The sequence below is a fragment of the Schistocerca gregaria genome, chromosome 6, assembly GCF_023897955.1.
Source record: "Schistocerca gregaria isolate iqSchGreg1 chromosome 6, iqSchGreg1.2, whole genome shotgun sequence".
Taxonomy (NCBI): Eukaryota; Metazoa; Arthropoda; class Insecta; order Orthoptera; family Acrididae; genus Schistocerca; species Schistocerca gregaria.
The window spans coordinates 388,411,351-388,431,553 of record NC_064925.1 but is presented as its reverse complement, the minus strand read 5'-3'; the positions used below and the strand labels follow the sequence as shown (position 1 = coordinate 388,431,553).

General features: G+C 40.1%; 2 protein-coding genes across 3 annotated transcripts in view; one reads left to right on the top strand and one right to left on the bottom strand.

Annotated features, from left to right (window-relative positions):
• The window catches only part of LOC126278075 (HMG box-containing protein 1-like), a 77,117-nt gene extending 68,898 nt beyond the window's left edge, over positions 1–8,219 (top strand). For both annotated transcript variants that reach the window (XM_049977910.1, XM_049977906.1), the window contains exon 8: positions 7,997–8,219. The gene's annotated coding sequence lies outside the window, so the exon portion shown is untranslated. The remainder of the gene's footprint in view (positions 1–7,996) is intronic.
• A 5,984-nt stretch (positions 8,220–14,203) lies between these two features.
• The window catches only part of LOC126278076 (UDP-N-acetylglucosamine--dolichyl-phosphate N-acetylglucosaminephosphotransferase), a 130,780-nt gene continuing 124,780 nt past the window's right edge, over positions 14,204–20,203 (bottom strand). Inside the window, exon 7 of the mRNA XM_049977911.1 lies at positions 14,204–14,666. Coding sequence (XP_049833868.1) covers positions 14,592–14,666 — 75 coding nt within the window. The 3' untranslated portion in view covers positions 14,204–14,591. The remainder of the gene's footprint in view (positions 14,667–20,203) is intronic.

Below are 20,203 nucleotides of genomic sequence, written 5' to 3'. Positions count from 1 at the left end.
CCCTCTGCCGAAAATAGCAGAGTGGTTCTAAAAGTGTGCTGTATGCTATGTTTACTAACAGTGTGGCCAACAGATTTTTCTCATCGTGATTTAATAGCAGCCAAGGCAGGGTTCCAGGCTGTGCTCAGTTGAAATCCTGCATCCCTGTTGAGATTATCAGTTGTGCGGATGTGTATTGCTTTCTTAATGATGCAATCCCAGAAGGACAATGCCGGGGATAAAACTGCTGTATTTTCATAAATGGTGCATTGTCTTGTATTCAACAGTGTTCTGCAATTGCAGACTTTTCTACTTGGCATAGGCATGCGTGACATTGATGTTCATCACAGCATTCTTGTAATGTGTGACATATGGGGCCTATATATGCTGCCCATCATTAACAAGGAATCTTTCACACACCATGTTTCCTCAGGCCAAGATCATCCTTAACCAAAACCAACAGGCTCTTCAGTTTTGCAGATTCGTAAGACACACTTAATGTCATATCTTCTGGGGATTCTTCTTGTGCTTGACTACATGACACCAAATAATGGCAAAGAGGCCAAAGTGGTGGACGCCTTTGTATCTTTGTTCTGCTCTATAGATCAAATTTACTTGGATGTGAATGCATTACATATCTATCTCTCAGAATAACTGTTTTTGTTGGAACACTGTCTTCAAATATTGTATTTCACTCAACAGGCTTTCAGGATCAGAAACCACATGTGCTCTATAAACTAACGTACGAAGGGCGTTTGAAAAGTCCGTGTCAGTCCGAGAGATGGGACCACCAACGCATATCAATGTCATGTTTAGTTAGTAGCATCCTTGTAAAAAACACACACCAAGTTTCAGCATATTGGTCTATTTCTTTATGTTTGGCATTTGTGTGAATCAAGGAAGTCGTGTGTTTGCCAAAAGATGGTGGAAAAATAATTTCGTATGGTGATTAAACATTATTTTATGAAGGGCAAAGCGCCTCAGGAGACTAAAGAGAAGCTCGATAAACATTACGGTGACTCTGGTGTGGCCATATGGGCACAAGTGATGCTGAACGTTCTGGACGCCCTGTGGAGGTTACTACTCCAGAAAACATTGATAAAAACCATGATATGGCGATGGACAACAGAAGATTTAAGGTGTGTGAGATTTCTAGTGCTGTGAGCATCTTGAATAAATGGGTACATAATATTTTGCATAAACATTTGGACATGAGAAAGCTATCCGCAAGATGGGTTCCGCGATTGCTTACGCTTAACCAAAAACGGAATCGTGTGAAGTGTTTCAGGGATGGTTTGCAGCTGTTCAGGAAGAACCTGCAGGACTTTAAGCATTATTTCGTCACTGTGGATGAAACATGGATACATTACTATACTCCTGAGACCAAACAACAATCTAAACAGTGGGTTACCAAGGGAGAATATGCACCAAAAAAGGCCAAGACCATTCCTTTGGCCGGAAAGGTTATGATGACTGTCTTTTGGGATTCACAAGGGATAATCCTCATCGACTATCTGGGTTACAGGTGCATATTATTCATCATTATTGGGCCGTTTGAAAACCAAGCTGCAAGAAAAACGCTGGCGACTGGACCACAAAAATGTCCTTTTCCATTACGCCAGTGCACCAGCACACACCTCAGCAGTTGTGGTCACAAAATTATTGGAAATAGGATTCCAACTCATTTCATGTCCCCCCCCCTCCCCCCCCCTTTCCCCCCCCCCCCCCCCCCCCCCTCCTGTTCTCCAGACTTTGCTCTCTCGTACTACTATTTGTTCCCCAATTTGGAGAAATGGCCTTTTTTTCCAAACAAGGAGGTGATTGCAGCAAATAATAGCCATTTTGCAGACTCAGACAATTCGTATTATTCAGAAGGGATCAACAAATTAGATCATCATTGGACAAATTATATAAGTCTAAAAGGAGACTATATCGAAAAATAAAAAAGGTTTACCCCAAACACATTAGTAGTTTTTATTTTCGCACGCACTTTTCAAATGTCCCTCATATGTAATGCACTACCACATTGTGCAAGATGATGGCAGCTTGTGGTCTGCAAATATAGATCTGTATGTGTGAGTTTGCAGTAGACATTATGTTCCAAGGTTCCATTTTACTTTCCTTCATACCAAAATAACAAGAAAAGTTCCATAAAGATGGGGTACCTCTCCATCCCATTGTAAGTAACATAGGTGCACCTACTTATTTTGCTGCCAAATATTTGACATCACTATTGGGACCTCTCATAGCCAAGTGTGACCATCATATTCGAAACTATGAAGATTTCAGAGTTCACCTGAAAACTCTTATATTGCAATCATTGGATCTTATAGTAAGGTTTGATGTTGTTATTTAAAAAGGTGCCATTCCAGGAGTCTTTAGAGCTCATTAGCAACAGGTTCAAGGAGGGCATGGTGGCATTATTTAAACACGTGCTTACTTCAACATACTTCTTATTTCATGACCAAGGAGATGGAACCATGCGGCACAGCATATACCGCAAGCCCATGCGTACAGATCCATATTTGCAGACCACAAGCTGCCATCATCCTGCACAATGCACTATACTCATCCTGCAGAATGCGGTAGTGCATTACATACATCAGTTCATAGAGTGTGTTTGTGTGTGTTCTTTTTGCTGATGATAAAAGTATAGTAATAACATCCAAAAACCAAGAACTAAGTGATGTAATTGTAAATGATGTTTTTCACAAAATTATTAAGTGGTTCTCAGCAAACGGACTCTCTTTAAATTTTGATAAAACACAGTATATACAGTTCCGTATAGTAAATGGCACAACTCCAGTAATAAATATAGACTTTGAACAGAAGTCTGTAGCTAAGGTAGAATTTTCAAAATTTTTAGGTGTGTCCATTGATGAGAGGTTAAACTGGAAGCAACACATTGATGGTCTGCTGAAATGTCTGAGTTCGGCTACGTATGCTATTAGGGTTATTGCAAATTTTGGTGATAAGAATCTCAGTAAATTAGCTTACTATGCCTACTTTCATTCACTGCTTTTGTATGGTATCATATTCTGAGGTAATGCATTGTTGAGTAGAAAAGTATTCATTGCTCAAAAACGTGTAATCAGAATAATTGCTGGAGCCCACCCACGGTCATCTTGCAGACATCTATTTAAGGATCTAGGGATCCTCACAGTATATATATTCACTTATGAAACTGTTGTTAATAATCCAGCCCAGTTCAAAAGTAATAGCAGTGTGCATAGCTATAACACCAGGAGAAAGGATGATCTTCACTATGCAGGGTTAAATCTGACTTTGGCACAGAAGGGGGTAAATTATGCTGCCACAAAAGTCTTTGGTCACCTACCAAACAGCATCAAAAGCCTGACAGATAGTCAACCAACATTTAAAAATAAATTAAAAGAATTTCTAGATGACAACTCCTCCTACTCATTGGCTGAATTTTTCGATATAAATTAAGGGAGGGGAAAAACTAACTTAAGCATTAGTGTCATGCAATATTTTGTGTAATGTAATATCTTCTACAGACATCTTTCATTAACCTGACACGTTCCACATCATTACGAAGTGTCGTATTCATGATCTATGGAACAAGTATTAATCTAATCTAATCTAATCTAATCTGTGGTAACTGATCCTGAAAGCCTGTTGAGTGAAATAAAACATTTACGGATGTTCTGACAAAAATGGTTATTCTGAGAGACAGATATGTAACGCATTCAGGCCTAAGATAGTTCAATCTATGGTGCAGAATGAATATACAAAGACACCCACAACTTTGGCTTTTTTTTTTTTTTTTTTTTTTTTGCTGTATTTTGGTGCCATGTCATCAAGTATCAGAGGAGTCCCTGGAAGATATGACATTAAATGTGTTTTTTGACCATCTGAAAACCGAGGAACCCGTTGGTTTTGGTTAAGGATGATCTTGGCCTGAGGAAACATGGGGTGTGTACAAGATCCTGGTCAATATGGAGTGGCATGTATAGGCCAGACACGTTGCACAGTACAAGAACGATAAAATGAACATCGACATCATACATGTCTATACCAATCGGAAAATTGCAGAACACTATCTGAATACAGGTCATAGATTTATGAAAAGACAGAAGTTTTATCACTGGTGTCATATTTCTGTGATTGCGTCATTAAGAAAGCAATACATATCCGTACAGCTGATAACCTCATCGACAGGGATGTGGGATTTCGACTGTGCACAGACTGGAACCCAGCATTGGCTTCCATTAAAACGCAACGAGTAAATTGAGATTTTTTCGATTATACGCCCGTCATGACATTGTTCTAGAATGGTTTTTTTACTGATTGATGTCTGGCCACACAGTTAGTAAATACAGTGTCAGCACACATGTGCAGGAGGCCCAAAATCTGTTATTTTTGGCACATGGTGTTTGAGTATGGCATCATCTATCTGCAAATCATTGTGTATGCATGATTACTGCACCTGTGCATTCTTTGCATGCGTGGTCTATATATAGGGACATTGATGTGTGGATACAGTCAGTCATTCCTAGCCACCAGCAGGGTTCAACCACTTGAAAATGTCAGGCAGTTGCTCCTAGGAAATGTTGTGGAATTTGCACAGCCTAATCTGGTGGCAAACTTGAGAAGACTATTTAGAACATATACATTGGGAAAACTTGAAGAATCACATCTGGTACCTTTACTGGGAGAACTTGGCCAAGAACATATGTGAGTTTGACAAGTTATGTCTCAAGAGAGCTAGATTGTTAAGCACCCTTGCATTCTTCCTAAGATGCCATGACAAGCAGACCATTCCAACATTTCAATTTATCAAACATTATATAAACTGTGTGGCTGCCATTAGAATTAAGTGACAGGTGAGTGCAGCACTTGTGGGAGAAAGGGTGTGTTATTCACTTACTATACAATTACTATAACTCCATCTGAAGATTTCAGTTGTATCCTGGAACTGCGTAGATGGTGCCATTTGGGTGCTGGCTGATTGGACTGACGGACAAGCTAAGGTTCCTCAAATGGCCAAATGCAATTGACTTGAACCAAATGCAGGAAGACATGCAAAGAAGATGTACCATGTTTAATCTCACAGAGAAGACTTTGGACTACACTGTAGTTTCCATGCTAGAGAAGGGTCTGTATTTTGCACCTACAGTGGGGACCAATCCCCTTTGAGATGTGATTAGTGTAATGGAACTTCCTAAGGATGCTGCTGAAGAGATTAGGCATGAGACATGCAGTATCTTGACTCAAGCTACACCTAACAAGTCCAACTTTAACATCACCTCAGCTGAAAGAAACACTCTATGAGAATCGAGAGGAGACCAAGACACTGTTATCTTACCTGCTGACAAAGGAAATGCTACTGCACTCCTCTCATGCACAGAATATAATAGCAAGATATACAAACTGCTTAATGATCCTGCATACAGTAAATTAAAAAATCATCTGGCAGGTAGGGTCCAGAGAAAGACATTGGAACTCATTAGGAAGCATTTGATTCCAGCACAAGTCACCAAGGATTCGCGTCAACAGGCTGCAGTTCCTCCTAGATTCTATGGCCTACCCACAAATCCATAAGGGTGGATGCCTCTATGTCCCATTGCACGTAACGTAGGAGCACCACCTACTTATTTCGCTGGCAAATATCTAACATCAGTATTGGGACCTCTCATAGGCAAGTGACCACCATATTCGAAACTCTGATGATTTCATAGGTTGCCTGAAAACTCTTAGACTGAAATTGTCAGATCTTTTAGTAAGTTTTGATATTGTGTATTTACAAAGGTGCCCTTCCAGGACTCTTTGGAGCTCATTATAAACAAGTTTGAGGAGGACATAGTGGCATTATTTAAACACGTGCTTCTTCAACATACTTCTTATTTATGAACAATATTTTGATTGGATGGTGTCACCAGGGGAAGCCCTCTGTCTCCTGTGGTAGCCAATTACTTTATGGAGGACTTTGAAGAAAAAGAACTACAGTCAGCCACTCTTGAACCCTCTTGTTTTCTGTGGTATGTAGATGATACATTTGTGGTGTGGCCACATGCGTTTAATACTCTAACTATGTTTCTTCAGCATCCAAATATAAACTTCACAATGGAAGTGGAAAAAGAAGATACTTTATCTTTTATTGATGTTTTGATAAGAAAGAAAGCAAACTGGGACCTTGGGACGCAGCTTCTACTGCAAGCCCACACATACAGGTCTATATTTGTAGGCCACAAGTTGCCATCATCCTGCACAATGTAGTGGTTTTAAGTATGTTAGTTCACAGAGTGCATGTGGTATCTGATTATAAAAGCCTGTCTAGTGAAATACAGCATTTGACGACAGAGTTCCAACAAAACAGTTATTCTGAGAGACAGGAACGTAAAGTATTCAGTGCCAAGCAAGTTCAATCTATGGAGCAGAATGAAGATACGAAGACAGCCCCACTACTTTGGCCTTTTTGCCATATTTTGGTGCCGTGTCACCAAGAATTGGAAAAGTCCCCAGAAGATATGACATTAAGTGTGTTTTCTGACCATCTGCAAACTGAGGAACCTCTTGAGTTTGGTTAAGGATGATCTTGGCCTGAGGAAATATAGTGTGTATAAAATTCCTTGTTAATGAGCAGCAGCATATACAGGCCCAACATTTTGCACAGTACAAGAATGCTGCGATGAACATCAGCATCATATCCACCTACGCCAACCTGAAAAGTCGGCAGTTGCAGAACACTGTCTGAATACAGGACATCACATGGTTTATGAAAAGGCAGAAGTTTTACTGCCGGCACCATCTTTCTGGGATCGTGTCATTAACGAAGCAATACATACCCATACAGCTGATAATCTCATCAACAGGGATGTTGGACTTCAACTGTACACCGCCTGGAATCCTACATTGGCTGCTATTAAATCATGATGAAAAAAAATTTCAATAACACATCTGTCGCAACATTGATCTAGTGTTGTTTTTTAGTTAGTGACATTTGGCCACTCTGTTGGTAAACAGAGCATACAGCACACGCACACACACACACACACACACACACACACACACACACACACACACACACACACACAAGGGCCAGTCTGTGATTTTCAGCAGAGAGGATTTGAGTATGGCAGCATCTATCTGCAAATCATTGCGTATGCACAATTCCTGCACCTGTGCATTCTTCACGTGCGTGTTCTATATACAGGACTGTCAACCTGCAGATACCATCAGTTGTACCTAGCCACCAGCAAGGTTCAACCATCTGAAGATGTCAGACAGTTCCGTCGAGGAAATAATGTGGAATTTGCACTATTTTTTATGAAAGCGTATGATGTACATTGTAGAGGACGACAGTATAACCACATTATCATGGATAAATACAAACTGATTTATGGAAACGCATACATTAGAATCTAGCTGAAATTAGCATGCGAGTCAAAGACCCCAGACCTGTAGCTCGTAGTATCTGTGCATTCTGTTTTATATTGTAAATAATCTTGATTGCTGAAGTTTCAATTTGTCTGTTGAAATAATAATTTAAAAGAAATTCTTGATCAGTGAAGCAAAGTGAAGCATTTTAATGAAATGAAAGGTAGTGAATAAAATTTGAGTCTGAATTGGGGAACTTGAGATGCTTTTGATGTGCTGAAGAAATTCTGATATGGTTTCAGATAAGTTGTAAATTTAAGAAAAAGATTGTAGTATGAGAAACACAGCTATTGTCAAAAGAGATTTGAAAGCATTTAATTTTATTATTTATTGAATCCAATGTTAAGATTCTTCTGCTCTGCAATAGTGATACTTATATTAGAAGACTGTGTTGTGTTTTGTTAGCAAAGAGGCCATTATTTTTAATTTGTTTTGCTATAGAGTGAAGTTATCATATTGCCGAATAAAGACATTGGATATAATTTGTGTTACAATGTTATACTTTTTTAAGAAAAGCTTTTCTTGCTTTACTTTATAGACAAAATACTATTTGTGTGATGGCTCCTGAAGGCACATTATGTACATAAAATTAATACATAAATATATGAATTTTCAGAATAATGTCAATGTCAGAAGAAATTAGAAACGATAAAGAAGATGAAATCTGCCTTTTTTTGGATTATTATAAAAACAAGGCTTGTATGGACCGTAGTGATCAACTAATGGGCTACTCCCCTTTTGAGAACAAGCAAAACGAAGTGGAGGAAGAAAGATTTTTCTCACATATTTATGATTATTATTGTAAATTTGTATATTTTTATATAAAAAGTTGAGGCCTACTAGCAAACATTTTGTGGAATTCATCACTGAATGTGAAGTGACTTTAATGAACAAAGAAGGCCTGAGTGAATCACCTCTTACCAAAAGTTGTCCACCCGTAAACTAAGTGGAATACAGTTTCCTAAATTCATTCTACCTACAGAAATCAGAGGAGATCTAAGGTGTGTCCAGAATGAAGCAAAGCTGTGTCCAGAATGAAGCAAAGCAAGATTTGAGAAAGTGGCAAGAAATAATACCAGGTACTATTGTGAAGAATGTGATGCAGCATTTATTATTCCCGAATGCTTCAGAATTTATATACTAAAGCAAATGTAACTAAAAAATTTTCAGTAAAAAAACTTCATTTTCAAACATTTTTATTTTTACTACTTTTGTCTCTGTGACCGAAGAGTGCTATGGACTAGCAATAAAATGTTGAGTGCCACAACAACTGTTTATTATGAATACAAGAAACAGAACTAAAATACAGTGTCCATGGACAGAATGTCCACACACTTTAAATACAAACATAAAAGTCACTCCTAGACATTGCCTGGAATATGCCTACATGATGAAGTCCACAAGTTGTAGTATGCAGCAGAGGAGAAGGAGCTGAGGATAATCAGTGGTATCCAACATCACACTCAGAGTGTGCCCTCAAGGAGAATGGTCTTCAGGGACACTGAGTGTCCACAGATGTTGGAAGGGATGGCTCACTAATGATCATGGCCAGTGAGACGACATTGCTTCCAGGACATCTGTCATTGATAGGTGTCGGAGGTGTAGCTTGATGACAATAACTGCTGGTGGGACAATGTTGCTTCCAGGACATTGGGTGTCAGTGCATGTGGAGGTGCAGCTCAATGATGGCAATGCTGATGATGACATCTGGCAAGGTGTGACACCTGAGCAGTGAGAGGGTAGGCTTATAAACAGCTTAGTAAGTTATGCTGACATGAGCTGTTTACTTATGTTGTCTTGGAGAGGTAGCATCCCACAATATCTGCCTAGGGCATGGAGCAATATAGTAACAGGTATATACAATAAATACCAACAGCTTCCAAATTTATTTCCATTTAGAAAAAGAAAGACAAAAAAATCTTTATCGATGTTAAAACAACACATTTCCATTTCAATATTAAAAAAAAAGGTCATCAATGTAAGGCTTTGTTTCTTTGCAGTATTTCACGGAAAAAATAGCCTCATTTCAAATGCAATAAATTGACTTAACTTCCAAGCAGTAAAAGGTGATAGGTACATAAAATTCAGAAAAGCTATGAAAAAACACAGTATCAAGCAACTGGACTATACCCTAGCTGTCCAGTCCTTGAACTGTTAAGGAAAGGATGTAATGGTACACAATTGGTTGGTTGTTAAAAAGGCAGGCATGCAAAATGTTTATTGACTTCTATAGCAGAGTGCTTTTACTAAAGCCGTCATGAGAAGTGGATGGGTGCAGCCGGCCAATGCAACTCCTCATCTCAGTCAAGCCACAGTGCAAGCACAAGGTATGAATGGTAATGATTTTCACATAACTCAACTAAAGGTATATGCATATTGGACTGGAATGAAGAAAAGGTGTAGGTCATTGCCTAACTAGAGATGGACCACAAGATTACTTGGACGTGCTACTAAATAAGCACAATAAAAACCTGAGCAGAATTATTGCTATACAACAGTATTTTTCCACACAGTGTATTGTCATTTCTCCTTCTTAACATGCTGAAAATTTATTCAGTTCTTAACTAGTCTTGAGGGTTCCTCCTTTGGAATTTGGTTGTAATGAGGATTTCGCCTGAAATTCTGTTTACATGCATTGTGTAACAAGGTAGCAATCCCATAATGTTGAGCTAAGCAGTCTTCCAGATGTGATTTGCCATTTTGATGCAATTCCTGAAAATGTTGTCATCAGTGATATTATACAGGGTCCGGTGCGGGAACTTCCTTATATGAAATGCGTGGCACACAGGGGCTACTACTCATTGTTGCTTGGGTTTCAGTGCAATCAAAAGTGCGAGATTTTTAACATTTATAAAAATGTTGGTTTAGTAGCAATCGTGCAGTGGGCAGGACAATTGTTATGCAGGTAGACACCTTGATAGATACTGGAAATGTGCAGGAAAAAAACCAAGACCTTCAAGAACAACCAGAACGCCTGAAAACATTGAGGGGGTAAGGATGTCGATTTTGAATTCCTTCAAGCAATCTACATGCAGCTACCCTTGTAATTTATGAATGCACAGTGAGATGAATTCTTCATAAAGAGTTGATATTTCATCCGTATAAACTGTCTGTGGTGCACACACTTCAGCCACAAGATTCTGTTTTGTGAAAAATGTGTGTGAAGTCTTGATCTATGAGCTACCTCAGTGTTCTTGAACGCTGAGGCACATTTTCATTTGTTTGGCTGCGTGAATAAAAAAAAATTATGCAGTATTGGAGTGGCACAAGCACCTGAGAACTTCATGAACAGCCCTTGCACACAGAACGTGTGACTGTTTGGTGTGCACTATCAAAAGTTGGCATTATTGGCCCACGGTTTTTTGAAGAGAACGATAAGGCAGTGAAGGTCACTTCTGAGCATTATGTTCACATAATTGAACAGTTTTTTTCTTCCAGAACATGAAGAAATAGATGTGGGTGATGTCTGGTTCCAACAAGATAGCACCACAGCTAACACGACAGGAACATTGATGACCATGTTGAGCGAACACTTCCAATCATTCCGTCTCTTTGAGGGGCGAACTCCAGTGGCCAGCATGCTTGCCAGGTTTAGTGCCATGCAACTTTTTCTGAGGGGGATGTCTCAAATCCTCGGGATATACCAATTGTCCGCAGACCCTGGGTGAGCTACGGATCAATATTCGTGTTGCTGTTGCCAACATCGACAGAGAAATGTAGGAAAAAGTGTACTGAAACTTACAATTTTGACTCTTCAAATGCATTGAGCAGAATGGAGGCCACCTTGAAGATATAATTTTCAAAACTTAATGAAACAAAATTTTAGACATTACTGTTTATAAAGAAAAAAGAAGAAATTGATGTCTCTAATACTTTATTATTTATGATTTTTTAAAATAAGGAAGTTCCTGGCCTGTATCTTGTGCTGTCAAACTTTTGAACTGGTTTATAGACAGATGATTTTTTAAGCAAAAACACAACATTGTCAAATTCTGATTGGGATACAAATGGTGTAACGAGTCAAGATAATGGTTAACTGTAACACAGAGAAGGCATTGTAACATCGATACACACACAAATAAAACCTGGAACATGGTAGCCCACCGAATGAACTGGTCTCCTTCAGAGCATACAGATACACACCAGGTGTGGCCTGATTGGCATGAGTTAGTTTTGAATGACTTTAACTATTCCTCCCAATATAACCCCTGTCTGAGTCAGGTCACAGTTTGGATGTTACATTTGACTCTCTAGACATAGGATATAACAGACTCTACATTGTGCATGTCAACTGCAGTGTCATATTGATTTCTCCATGAATATGGAAATGAAAAGAATGAAGAGAGAGGGAATATGATGCCAGCTCAAAACCCATTCTGGTCAAAAGGAGCTAGAAGACTACTAAATTTTATGATCACGTCTGCTGAAAAAATCACTAAGCATATTGATGTATCATTATTTCATTAAGACAGGATGCAGTCATTCTGGTGTAATACAGAACACTTAGGCAATTCTGTTATTAGGGGCTATGTGGTATGATGTATCACACTCTGCTATCCAGACTTCAGAACTACATCAAAAAAAACTTTCAGGCTAACTTTGCAACATCAGATTCCGTATTGAGCTGATATCTCATTATAGATTTTTTATTATTTTCTTCATGAGCTGAGTACCCAGCATTGACCAGGTATGAATTTATTCCACTTCTATTAGGCCATCCTCTCTCCCCCTCCCCTCTATCTGTCCATCTCCTCCTCCCCCCCCCCCTTCACTCTCCACATTATTAACCCCACACTAATACAACACTGTTGGTTCTTATGGTTCTTACCCCCACAGTTTTTCTTTCCAGATAGCAAGTAATATACAGAGTGATTCATGAATATATGCAAATATTTTAATATGTTATTCTAAAAGTAAAACTAAAGAAAAAAGTTCACATAAGCATAGGTTTGCAAATGTTTAGTTACAGAGTTACGGCTAATAAAAGATTTTGCCTGAAATTTCACAACTTCGCTAATATATGAACTGTTTTTCTTAGTTTTACTTGCAAAATAACATATTAAAATATTTGTATATCTTCATGAATCACCCGTCTGTACAAACTTTGGCCGAAATCAATGCAGAGGTATAAGAGAAGCTTTTTACCTGCAGCTTTGCCCAGGTATATCCATCACATATATCTGTACACTTGAATGAGATTTTCACTCTGCAGCGGAGTGTGTGCTGTTATGAAACTTCCTGGCAGATTAAAAATGTGTGCCCAACCAAGACTCGAACTCGGGACCTTTGCATTTCGCAGGGAAGTGCTCTACCATCTGAGCTACTGAAGCACGACTCACGGCCGGTACTCACAGATTTACTTCTGCCAGTACCTCATCTCCTACCTTCCAAACTTTACAGAAGCTCTCCTGCGAACCTTGCAGAACTAGCATTCCTGAAAGAAAGGATATTGCGGAGACATGGCTTAGCCACAGCCTGGCGGATGTTTCCAGAATGAGATTTTCACTCTGCAGCGGAGTGTGTGCTGTTATGAAACTTCCTGGCAGATTAAAACTGTGTGCCCGACCGAGACTCGGAACTCGGGACCTTTGCCTTTTGCAGGTGGTAGAGCACTTGTCCGCGAAAGGCAAAGGTCCTGAGTTCGAGTCTTGGTCGGGCACACAGTTTTAATCTGCCAGGAAGTTTCATATCAGCACACACTCTGCTGCAGAGTGAATATCTCATTCTGGAAACATCCCCCAAGCTGTGGCTAAGCCATGTCTCCGCAATATCCTTTCTTTCAGGAATGCTAGTTCTGCAAGGTTCGCAGGAGAGCTTCTGTAAAGTTTGGAAGGTAGGAGCCGAGGTACTGGCAGAAGTAAAGCTGTGAGTACCGGCCGTGAGTCGTGCTTCGGTAGCTCAGTTGGTAGAGCACTTACCCACGAAAGGCAAAGGTCCCAGGTTCGAGTCTCGGTCGGGCACACAGTTTTAATCTGCCAGGAAGTTTCATCTCTACACCTGTTTTGCCTTTATCTAAGGAAAATTCACCCTGAAGCTAAATGTTTATGACGTCATATCTTCTCAACTATGTGTCATACATTGATATATACTTTTCCAGGTACATACAGGTATATCTGAATACTGTATGCAAAATGTTTTGCAAGTAAAGTTTGTAGTAAAGCAGTAATAAATTAAAACATGCATGATGTGGCAGTTTTTCATGCAGCTCAGTGTTTGTGAAGTCATACCTCCTGAACTACATTTCACTCAGTGACAATTGTGAATACTGTCTGCAAAATATTATACTAATAGGGTAAGTAGTAAAGAAGTAATAAATTAAAAGGTCTTTCCTGGTGCAGCAGTTTTAGTGCATGAACAGTAAAATTGTAACAAGGAATAACTTCTTTCCTTTCATCATTTTGTGAGAGATGTCAGTGAGTATAGTCTGGCTATTTGTGCATTGTGAGCTACACTTCTTTCTCACTCCTACTCCTTTTGGATGTAGGTGATTACCACCAACATCACAGTGGTCTATTCACACAGTACATGGCAGGTGCACCAAGTCTCATTGAAATTGACCCCGTGGCTTAGGAGGAGTTGTGGACCCTCCATACAGACGTGTGTGTGGGTTATGAAAATAACATCTTTTACATTAAAATACCTGAAAACTAATGCATAGCTGCACATAATTAGAATAAAACCCAAATTGCAAAACCTGCTTGTCTTCAAAATAAAGTGACAATCAAACTTTTTTATTTTCTAAAATAAAATTCTAAAAGCTGAAATCAAGAATACAACATTTACAATATTACAGGAGCTGTGGACCCATTTAACAAGAAAGTAATTAAACTTTTTATGATAAAGTTTTTATTTATTGCACATACATTTTGTGCAAGTCTGCACATCAGAAAAATCCATTTTTCCCCTCTTGAAAAGCATTACAAATGAGCTTATATGTCTACTGACAGTACTTTTTGTGAGCAACTGCTAGTAAAACAATTCAAAATGTGACAAAGTCAAATCACTTTCTCTTGGACTCACTCACACTCAATAAATGCATCTGGGATAAAATCACAATATTGTTCAGTTCATTATTACAAAAAGGAGACAAAACAGCACCTGCACTTTTCAAAAACTGACAAAATCTTCTTTCAATTTCTTCTTTTTCGCCAATGCAATTTCTTGACTTCACTGACTAGAAACACTGAGTCAACCTATCCAGTAATTCCACATTACGCAGATCCAACATCGTAGAAGAGCGCTGCCATTGGATAGCGAATGATGAATGCCAGAATACTGCAGATGCCCTGCACACAGTAATTTAATGTTTCACAAAGAAAACACAAGACTAACGAAGTAGTTAACAAAGAAAGCATCTGAAAGGTAAGTATACTATTGTAACTTGATTTATAATACTTAAACAAAAGAATATGGAATCATATACTGTAAGCCACATGCAACCTGTATGTGACCAAAGAGGAAATGTAAACAGTATCACCAACAAGAACAATATTTTATTGTGAACAAATGTTTTATTTTCAGAAGTAAAAGTTGGGTCCTTAGCATATATTCTACACTGAAATTTCATTCTAGGTGACTTCTCTATTGGAGTATTGCTTTCATTCTTTGACTCTATCCACAAATGTAGGTTCTGCGAAACTATGCAGCTGTGTTAATTTAAATTATAAGAACTTCCTCACTGTCGAAAAATAACGTTTTTTCGTGATCATCATCTATGTGAGAAGCAATATCTGCTAGAGATTTGATTACACGTTGGTCTTGCATACAAATGTCTTTGATTATGCTGAAATTCATTACACACTTAATTATTAAATAATATGGCACAAACTTCTAAAAATAATGAGTCTCCTTGACATAACAGATCATCAAAAGTATACTTCCCATTGTTTTCCTTGATCATCTCTCTCTCTCTCTCTCTCTCTCTCTCTCTCTCTCTCTCTCTTCTCTCTCTCACACACACACACACACACACACACACACACACACACACACACACACACAGAGAGAGAGAGAGATGAGAGAGAGAGAGAGAGAGAGAGAGAGATATTAGTGATTACAGCCAACAGAATAAATGGCAAGCACTGGCTTCAGGAACTGGTAATTTTAACATTATTGTCAAAGCCTCATGGCAGGAATATTCAGTGGGTCTTTTCTTTTATTGTCTGGTGCATTGTGATGGAATATTAGAGTGTAAGATCCTGTCAATGACAAGCCCATTAGACGCGGAGCACCAAATTGGATAGAACAGAATAGTATATTTTTTGTATGTTATAGTTTGCTACCTGACTTAAATGTGCCAGAACATAGGTTATGTAAAAATATGAGAGGTACAGATACTAATAAATTCTTTTCTGTGATGAAAGAGAAACTAAGATTGAATTCTAAATGTAAAAATTGATAAGGATACTGACTGTGTAAATGACTGAAAGTGTTAGCTTCAGTCTGTGAATCAAACTTTTACTGCAGGTACTTGAACTATATAAGTGACAATCTAATTTCCAAAAAGAACTTTATTATACATATTGGACAGGGCGAAGTCCAATAACTCTGAAGTAATACTCAATTTATCTTCACAAGATTACTTCCTACATTGTGTCAAGACATGTCACAATATGACAGAAATTTGCCACTGTTATGTCTACATCTACATCTACATATACACCCCGCTAGTAACCAAGCAGTGTGTAGCGGAGGGCACAATTCGTGCCAAAGTCATGTCCCCCTCCTCCATTCACCTCGCGGATCACGCGAGGGAAAAACGACTGTCTGAACACCTCAGTATGAGCTCTTATTTCCCTTATCTTTGAATGATGATCATTACACAATCTGAAAGTTGGTGGTAATAACATATGCTCTATATCCTCAGTAAAGATTGGATTTCGGAATTTAGTGGGGAGCAGCTCCTTCCGTTTAGCGCATCGTCTGTCTGCAAGTGTGTTCCACTTCAAACTTTCTATGAGATTTGCAATGTTCTTGCGATGGCTATATGTACCATCAGTACCAGTCCGTGTACAAGACAACAGTTGTTTGAATAATGGCAGATAGTTCCTTTTATAATTTATGCTAAAGCTGGAAGATACAACATGGTGGATAGCAATTTTAAAACTTACTTGCATTACTCTATGGAAGGAGCCAATATCAGTGACTCCTATTTAGCAAATCCTTGATTTATTAATTACCTGACACCACACAAGCATGGGGAAGCAAACTAGTTCAAAAGAAACAAATACCAGCATTTGATTTAATCAATTTAGAAAAATGGTGGAAACATAATCCTGTCTTGCTGTGGCCACACTAGTGTGCATTTGAATGCCTGTGTGGTTTTGTGTGTGTGGGGGGAGGGGCATGGGGGGGGGGGGGGGAAATTATTGTTTAACGTCCCGTCGACAACGAGGTCATTAGAGACGGAGCGCAAGCTCGGGTGAAGGAATGATGGGGAAGGAAATCAGCCGTGCCCTTTCAAAGGAACCATCCCGGCATTTGCCTGAAGCGATTTAGGGAAATCATGGAAAACCTAAATCAGGATGGCCGGAGACGGGATTGAACCGTCGTCCTCCCGAATGCGAGTCCAGTGTGCTAACCACTGCGCCACCTCTCGGTGTGTGTGGTTGTGTGTACTTATGCTAGACAAGAGCTCGAAAGCTAAGGTAGATACTACTATCTGTTGAATCAAACAGTGGAAAATCCAGGATGGAATGTAACAATATTGTGAAAGGAAAGTTGCTACTCACCATATACCAGAGATGCTGAGTCGCAGATAGGCACAACAAAAAGACTGTCACAATATAAGCTTTCAGCCAACGAGGCCTTTGTTGAAAATAGATCTCACACACACACACACACACACACACACACACACACACACACACACACACGACTGCAGCTACTGCTGAAGCAACACTATTGAGCAACAGCCACAGTGCATTATGGGAGTGGCAATTGGGTGGGGGTAAGGAGGAGGCTTGGCTGGAGAGGGGAGGGATAGCAGGATAGGGATGGAGGATAGTGAAGTGATGCTGGGAAGTACACAAGGATGAGGTGGAGAGAGGGTAGAGCAGCTAGTTGCAGTTGGTACGCTAGGTGGAGGGCAGGGGAGAGGTGGATGGTGGTGGGGGGGGGAGGGGGGCAATTGCTGGAATGGGGGTGTGTAGTGCTGGAACGGGAACAGGGAAGGGGTTGGATGGGTGAGGACAATGACGAGCAAAGGTAGAGGCAGATTACAGGAACATAGGAAATATTTTGCCAGGGAGAGTTTCCACAGGCACAATTCAGATAAGCTGGTGTAGGTGGAAAGGATCCATACAACACAGGCTGTGAAGCAGTGATTGAAATGAAGGATGTCATGTTTGCCAGTGTGCTCAGCAACAGGGTGGTCCACTTGTTTCTTGGCCACAGTTTGTTGGTGGCCATTCATGTGGAAAGACAGCTTGTTAGTTGTCAAGCCCACATAGAATGCAGGACAGCGGTTGCAGTTTATCTTGTAGATTTCATGACTGGTTTAACAAGCAGCCCAGTCTTTGATGGGATAGGTGATGTTTGTGACCGGAATGCAGTAGGTGGTGGTGGGAGGAAGATGGTACAGATATTGCATCTAGGTATATTACAGGGATATGTACCATGAGGTAAGGGGTTGGGAGCAGGGGTTCTGTAGGGATAGATGAGTATATTGTGTAGGTTCGGTGGATGGCATAATACCACTGTGGGATTGGTGGGAAGGATAGTGTGCAGGCCATTTCTCACTTCAGGGCACGATGAGAAGTAGTTGAAACCCTGGCAGTTGCTCCAGTCATGGGTGGTACTGGGTTATGAGGGGAATGCTCCTCTGTGGCCAGATGGTGAGACTTTAGGAGGTTGTATGAGACTGGAAAGATAAGGCACAGATTTGTTTTTGTACAAGATTGGTCAGTGAAGGCCTCAGTGAGACCCTCGGTAAATTTCGAGAGGGACTGCTTGTCACTGTAAATACAATAACCACTTCTGGCTAGCCTGTATGGAAGGGACTTCTTGGTATGGAATGGCTGGCAGCCATCAAAGTGGAGGTATTGCTGGTGGTTAGTAGATTTGATATGCACAGAGGTACTAATGTAGCCAACTTTGAGGGGAGGTAAACATTGAGGAAGGTGGCTTGATGGGTTTAGTAGGACCAAGTGATGCCAAAGGGAGTGAAGGTGTTGAGGTTCTGGAGGAATTTGGATAGGGTGCCATTACCCTTGATCCAGATCATGATTCTGGGTGTTTAGGAAGGATTTCTCTAGAAAGCCCATGAAAAGGCTGGCATAAGATGGTGCCGTGTGAGTGCCCATAGCCGTACCCCAGATTTCTTTGTAGGTAATGCTTTCAAAGGAAGGAGGTTGTTTGCTTGGAAACTGTCATGTGTTGGGAAAGGTAGTGTTCAACAGTGGTAAGACTATGGGCATTAGGAATGTGAGTGTAAAGGGTGGTGGTATCAATAGTGACGAGCAGGGCACCATATGGTAAAGGGCAGGGACTGTCGAGAGTCAGTGAAGGAAATGGTTGGTATCTTCTTTTGAAGGCATTACCTACAAACAAATACAACATATGACTATGGGCAACTGCTTGGCACCATCCTATGCCAACCTATTCATGGGCCATCTAGAGGAATCCTCCCTAAACACACAGAATCCCATACCCCTCACCTGGTTCAGATTCACTGATTACGTCTTCGTGATCTGGTTCAAGGGTGAGGACACCCTATCCAAATTCCTTCAGAACCTCAACACTTTCTCCCCCATTCACGTCACCTGGTCCTACTCAACTCATCAAGCCACTTTCCTCAATGTTGATCTCCATCTAAAAGATGGCTACGTCAGTACCTCTGTCCATATCAAATCTACCAACCACCAGCAACACCTCCACTTCAATGGCTGCCACCCATTCCATACCAAGAAGCCCTTCCATACAGCCTAGTCACCTGTGGTTGTCAAATCTGCAGCGACAAGCAGTCCCTCTTAAAATATAACGAGGGTCTCACTGAGGCCCTCACAGACCATAATTATCCTCTCAATCTTGTACAAAAACAAATCTCCGGTGCCTTATCTTTCCAGTATCCCACAATCAACCAAAGTCTCTCCGGCCAGCCACAGAGGAGCATTCCCCTCATAAATCAATACCATGCAGGACTGGCACAACTGAATTACATTCAGTGAATTTTATCCACAGTGGATGATGTTGAACTCCATGACTTTCCTTTATAGAGTGTAAAAAAATTCCCATTACCAGTTACAATTAAAGATTTATTTATTTATCACACACCCGGTTTTGGGCTTGTGCCCATTCTCAGGTGTTTACACATTCATATACATGTTTATACTGCTTGAGATTAATAAAAATAAAACATCCTTCTTATAATTATGTTGTGGAGACAGTTTTTTTTTCATTCAGTTGCACATTTGTTACCATTTTCACACCCATGTTTCAGTTTATTAGAAATTTAGTTGCTTACTTCACTACTGTGTCATGAACTTGTGATATACACTGTATTTGCAAATAAACATTACATTCTCTGCCAGGGTTTCAACTACCTGTTGTCATGCCCTGAAATGAGAGATGTCCTGCCCACTACCCTTCCCACCCCTCCCGCAGTGGTATTCTGCCATCCACCGAAACTACACAATATATCCATCCATCCCAACAGAACCCCTGCTCCCAACTTCTTTCCTCATGGCTCATATCCGTGTAATAGATCTGAATGCAAGACCTGTCCCACACATCCTCCCGCTACTATTACCACCACCTACTCCAGTTGTGTCACAAACATTACATATCCCATCAAAGGGAGGGCTACTTATAAAACCAGTCATGT